The sequence below is a fragment of the Liolophura sinensis genome, chromosome 7, assembly GCF_032854445.1.
Source record: "Liolophura sinensis isolate JHLJ2023 chromosome 7, CUHK_Ljap_v2, whole genome shotgun sequence".
In the NCBI taxonomy this organism is placed as follows: domain Eukaryota; kingdom Metazoa; phylum Mollusca; class Polyplacophora; order Chitonida; family Chitonidae; genus Liolophura; species Liolophura sinensis.
The window spans coordinates 55,034,842-55,041,146 of NC_088301.1; the positions used below are offsets into that span (position 1 = coordinate 55,034,842).

At 36.6% G+C, this 6,305-nt stretch overlaps 1 protein-coding gene across 1 annotated transcript; it reads right to left on the minus strand.

The window, feature by feature from the left end:
- Positions 1-864: 864 nt before the first annotated feature.
- Positions 865-5,458, minus strand: LOC135471824 (beta-microseminoprotein-like). Its single transcript, XM_064751192.1, has 3 exons — positions 5,293-5,458; positions 3,460-3,580; positions 865-1,709 (listed from the first exon to the last, which is right to left on the minus strand). Exons 1-3 carry the CDS (start codon positions 5,396-5,398, stop codon positions 1,586-1,588), a joined length of 351 nt encoding a protein of 116 aa, XP_064607262.1. The 5' UTR covers positions 5,399-5,458; the 3' UTR covers positions 865-1,585.
- Between the last annotated feature and the right edge of the window lie 847 nt (positions 5,459-6,305).

Consider the following 6,305-nt stretch of genomic DNA (forward strand, 5'->3'; position numbering starts at 1 on the left):
CCTAATGTTTTACCACCATTCTTATATCCATATTTTCAACCATACAGCCTAATGTTTCACTACCATTCATATACACCTTTCGTCAACCATACAGCCTAATGTTTTACCACCATTCTTATACCTATATTTTCAACCATACAGCCTAATGTTTTACCACCATTCTTATATCCAAATTTTCAATCCAGCAGCCTAACATTTTACCACTATTCTTATACCTATATTTTTAATCATACAGCCTAATGTTTTTCCACCATTCTTATATCCATATTTTCAACCATACAGCCTAATGTTTTACCACCATTCTTATATCCAAATTTTCAACCATACAGCCTAATGTTTTTCCACCATTCTTATACCTATATTTTCAACGATACAGCCTAATTTTTTACCGCCGTTCTTATATCTATATTTTCAATCATGCAGCCTAATATTTTACCACTATTCTTATACCTATATTTTCAATCATACAACCTAATGTTTTACCACCATTCTTATACCTATATTTTCAACATACAGCCTAACAATTTACCACCATTCTTAAACCTATATTTTCAACCATACAGCCTAATGTTTTACCACCATTCTTATATCCAAATTTTCAATCCAGCAGCCTAACATTTTACCACTATTCTTATACCTATATTTTTAATCATACAGCCTAATGTTTTTCCACCATTCTTATATCCATATTTTCAACCATACAGCCTAATGTTTTACCACCATTCTTATATCCAAATTTTCAACCATACAGCCTAATGTTTTTCCACCATTCTTATACCTATATTTTCAACGATACAGCCTAATTTTTTACCGCCGTTCTTATATCTATATTTTCAATCATGCAGCCTAATATTTTACCACTATTCTTATACCTATATTTTCAATCATACAGCCTAATGTTTTTCCACCATTCTTATACCTATATTTTCAACCATACAGCCTAATGTTTTACCACCATTCTTATATCCAAATTTTCAATCCAGCAGCCTAACATTTTACCACTATTCTTATACCTATATTTTCAATCATACAGCCTAATGTTTTACCACCATTCTTACATTTGTCGACAAGTCTAATATTTTCCAACCATTCATAAGTGCCGACAAACATGTTAACAAGCCGAGATAAATTATGTACTCAATGCAGTTTACAATTTCAACATTCCTCCTAAGAGTCGGAATTAACCCTTGAGTAATAAGTTGGTGTGATCAAACTAATTTCGCCTCCGTTTCTCAGTTTTTGAGGTTTGTTCTGTATCCAGAGAAGAATAGTTGTCCCGGTCTCTCTCCTCTTGGCTTTAGTAAATCTGTGGTCATAGATGTACACCTCTCCATAAAACAGACAGTATATCTTTAGAATAAGCCAATCAGATTTATTTAGGACACAAACATAAAGTTCACAATAGTCGTACACCATGGTTCATTTTTATGCGGTAGAGTGAATACATGACAAAATTACAGCAAACCGGAGGGAAAAAACACTTGGTGATATACAGAAGTCAGTTTGAAAGCAATACTATAAGGTTTGATGACCCAAACATTGTCTACAAGGCGGTGTTCACTCCAGCACCAAGGTATGCCCTTCTCTAAGGACTTATTACAGGGCACTTGGTCTTGCTATCCGGATCTTGGATGATCTTCACGAAACAGCCATGAAAAGCTGTCTTGCATCCCGTTGGAGGCAGCATGATACCCAGCTTCTTGCCAAATCTGAAATAAACAATGTCGTTGGTCAATGATAACACCTGATAAACGGTATTTTCCTTGCGAAACATTCAGTTTCCACACAACAAAAAACCTACATTGGCTAAAATAAATAAAGGTTTCAGCAAGAATTCCAAAATAGACCCCCGCCGCCCCAGATAAGGTTTGTGAGTGACCTGGCCAAAAGTGGCGATTTCACCAAGGTATCGCCGCCATGATGATGCCCTGTCCTGACCGTTGTATAATATTTGAAACCTTTATTATTATACAAAGCTGAAACATCACGATATCCTTCATTCATAAATGTGACAACCTACACAATGTATGTAGTAGGCCTATAACACTTGCTATTCAATTTACACTTCTACTATTATACAGCTGGGTATAAAATGGCCACTGATCGTTTCACATCATTTAGATAAAACTGCCAAAGTAAATAATAACTAGACTCATTTAATATTCATTTATAATAACTTTTTATATATTGTTATAAATTATAAATATATATTGGATTTATAGTATACAGTCAGATATGACTCGATTCAATGTTTGCAATCAAACAAAAATACATGTAACTGCCAGAACTGTGTGACATTAATTTAGACACGGAACTACGTACATCTTCATAACATAGAAAGTACATATATGCACCCTCACTTAGTGATTAATCAGACGTATTCAAACAAATCAAACAGTATTACTTCTATCCTTGTAAGTCGGTCTCCTATTTGAAAATCAGGAACCTTCTTGGCAGCATCTGTGTAACTTGACTTTGAATAAATGTCTGCCTTGTGGATTGTAAGTGTCACGATGTCATTTGAAATGATTTCAGGAATGGGTATAGGAGTCCGTGCGTTATCAGTCCCTAAACATTACCAGACACGAGATCAAAGGCGAAGTCGGAGTCGATATAATTCCAGATAACACGCCATACGTGATATTGGCGCTCCGTGGTCAGCGTCCAAAAAACACCGTGAGCACGTTTTAGAACAAAACTTTGCTTTATAATGGTACCAAGCTTATTAGCTTTCTCACATTAACAAGAACATCAACTACATCTAGTGTTGACCTCACATGACAGGATGCTTTTAAGCCGTAAAACATTGAGCAACGACTAGCAGTTGCCCAATCCGCTACGTTAGCAATCACACTCTATTTCACCTCTTTGGGGATTCCATTAGACTATTAGACGCGGTAAATTAACATTATTTAGTTAGACATTGATCCTCTGGGCACATCTCTACCTTGTCTGGCTATTTCATTAGCTTAAAATATTAAAACTGCTAAAATATTAAATGATGTAACCTATACTTCTAAAGCAACGACTGAGAGATTTTGCAATAAGTGATGTATTTTGCAACCACTAAGAGAATACTGATTTTGCAACAACTGAGAACATATTGATTTTGCTACAACTGTAAATTTTAAGCTTTTCAACGATTACACGCTTTTGATCTGTCTATCACAGTTTAAAAATTGAAACTCGCACATATACAAGCATTTCAAAAGAAGAACTGGTGTGCAAAATGTGTAGGACTCCTAAAACTGAAGATGAGTATAGACTTACCATGTTTTGCGATGTACAGCATATTCCAAACAATTCCGTGTATTCTAGTTCTTGTGCCGTTCGTTGTCTATAATATTCATCGGCCCAAAAACTTTAACTAGGTTAAAGTTTCAATTAGTCCTTACCTACATGCCACAGTTTGAGTTCAGTGGTAACCATATATAGAGCGTACTCCACACAGTATCTTACCCGCACTTGACCAGGGATTTTGCCTTGCACTTCACATACATGCATTCATCAAAGTCTTTGAAGCGGGCACCAACTAGGATCTTCATACCTTTATATTCACAATACTTTGTTTTCCCCACCGCTGTAAGAGAAGTAAATGAGTGGCAATTGAAATATTCAAATTCAGTAAAACGTTACAGTCATCCTTGCAATTCTCTTCCCTAGATATTTAAAAATTCACAGCTTTTTATAGGTGTAAACTAAGATAGCCCGTAAAATATATACCCATTGCACTGTGCACAATGAACGTTCAGGTGGGTGATAAACTGCGTGACAGGGCAAACCTCTACGCTCTGTAGATTTTGTTTTCACTTTATTTGGTAATTTTTCAGACGGGTAAATACGATTGTAGATACGGCATGTGAGGTTGACAGCTTGTACACGGAAGAGCTGTTACGCTGGGCAAACATGCAGTGACCACGAAGAATACTGCGCCATGATTACCGCAAGTGACTGGTGACATTTGCTCAGATTCATCGCCTCGCGCGACGTTAAATCATTGGTGTTCATCCACATGTCAGAAGTACAATGGAAAGGTGTTCCTAGACGATTCTACATAGTAATAAGGTGTTACATTATTGAGGATATTTCTTGGCCTACTGATAGAAAATCATTCTATTTTATTTCCTAAAGAGTGAGAAGACACATCCAAGCGAGATTGAAGTTGTTGACAAACATTTTATATCGAAGGACGAAAACATCATCGTGTCCATTTGGAGGATATCTTGCCTGTTGTACGTGGGCTAGAAGGTGAAAGACCGCAATATGATGAGTCTTCATACTATATACGTGTATGAAATACGCAGTGAACACTAATACAAGTAAATTTATGTAGAACTGAAAATTAAATATCAAAATCAAAGCCAGTGAAACAATTTTGTTTGTGCTTGCACGGCAAAAATATGTACAGATTTGTAAAGGTATCCCATGACATATAAAACAGTAATAACTAAAACTTCAGACAAAATCTGTAAAAAAAAAAAAAACAAAAAAAAAAAACATGCCCAGTTTGCTACACATCTCGGCAAAGATGCACATTGTGCCATTACATAATGTGAGTTTTCGAGTATCAAACATCCACGCTTAAGGTTGTTTCTACGCCGAACGGTCATACAGTTGTCAATTAAATGAACTGAACATTTTTTTCCCATTTATTATTTGCATTATACTAACCTCGAAAAGCCCAGATCTGTTTCTCAGATATCCGTAATAGAGTGAGATGAGGTCAAAATTAAGCAATTTTCCCAGAAAAAATATTAATTGCTTTTTTGAAAACACGATTGAGACAAATGCGTTGTCGAGTTTGGCTTTGGATCTTTCTTTGCATCCATGGATGAGATCACACAACCAATAGCTTTTTCATGTCAGGGGCATGTAATCCTGCATGTTTCACCAAATTTTCCATTTGTGCATAATGTTTTAAACGGGTAAGGAACGATTTATTTCGGAATAATTATAAGAGCCAATGATCATATGAATAATGTTGTTATATCTGACAAAATCTTCCAAAACAATTATATCCACTAACATCACTCATAATAATATATATTTAACTTCGTAGCTTGGAACAGAACTTGCATTTGTTCTTGAATATTACCTAGTGGAGGTTGACTTTCGAAGATTGGTTGACATGACAGAACTGAGTGAGTTTAATGATACAATATGAAGTCACTCCCAGCCTATCCCATCGCTAATAATCTAGACGTAATAGAGATGTATGACCTCGCCACGACGAAAATCTTTGGCAAAAGTGCAGCCACATTTAACATCTCAGAAGAGAAAAGAATGATTTACCTGATTCAAACAGCTGAATGTCTTCGTACGTACACATTGCCAAAGCAAGGGCGGGAACAAGTAAAAGTAAGGCGGTAATCGGCGTGATACGATTGATGGACGTCATGGTGAGGATAGATTCTCAGATTATTAGACTGGGAAAGGTAATCGGTTTGAATGATTCACGGACATATAGCGTCAACACTGTACCAACCGACTTTATATACTTGGCCTGTACACCTCCTTATTTGTTCAAGACTGCGTTGTCACATGCAAATGAAGAGGAAATCGTGCCTCCGTGAAAAGCTCATGATGACATTCCATGCGACAGCTTTGACAAGAAACCTTCCTCAAAACTATACGGTCACAGACGTGATTGTTTGTTTAAAGTGAAAGTCTAAATTGAAAAGCCCCACAAAACAGTGGGAAGCATTGACCAAGTGTCCACGTCAGTAGGAGAAGGCAGAGAGATTTGCATTTCTTTCTTTGACATTGCCATATGTTTGTTGCAGTATAAATGCATCACCCACTCCGATATATAAAAGGCCACAGTTGGTCGCAGCAAAATGAGAAACTATTATTTGTTTATCCCTGATTGGTTCACTGTTCGAGTGCACACAACATCTAGGACATGACAGCATCCGGTGCACCGAGATGACACGTAAAACCGACTATGGTATGCGTGACGTAGTGCGTGTTGCATATACAGTACAGCGCAACACATCCAAACACATGTAAAGGTGCAGTTTTATAGAAAAAAAAATACACCATCTCGGTGTTTTTAAGTGTAACTGTCCCTTGCCAGATGTTCAATCAAAATCATTGAACTACAGCCAAGTTAAGTTTGTTTAAGCGCTTTTTGTATAAAACTTCCCAGAGGGTGACTGCGTCCTTGAACCAAGGGCAAATGTTATATTGAGTTATCGTATCCTACATGTGGTCAATAAAAGGGTAAACCTTTGCGCGTCACAGACTAATTTCATCGGTGTTGAACAAATTAATTATAGTCATTCCATTTCCATAAGAAAAAAAGT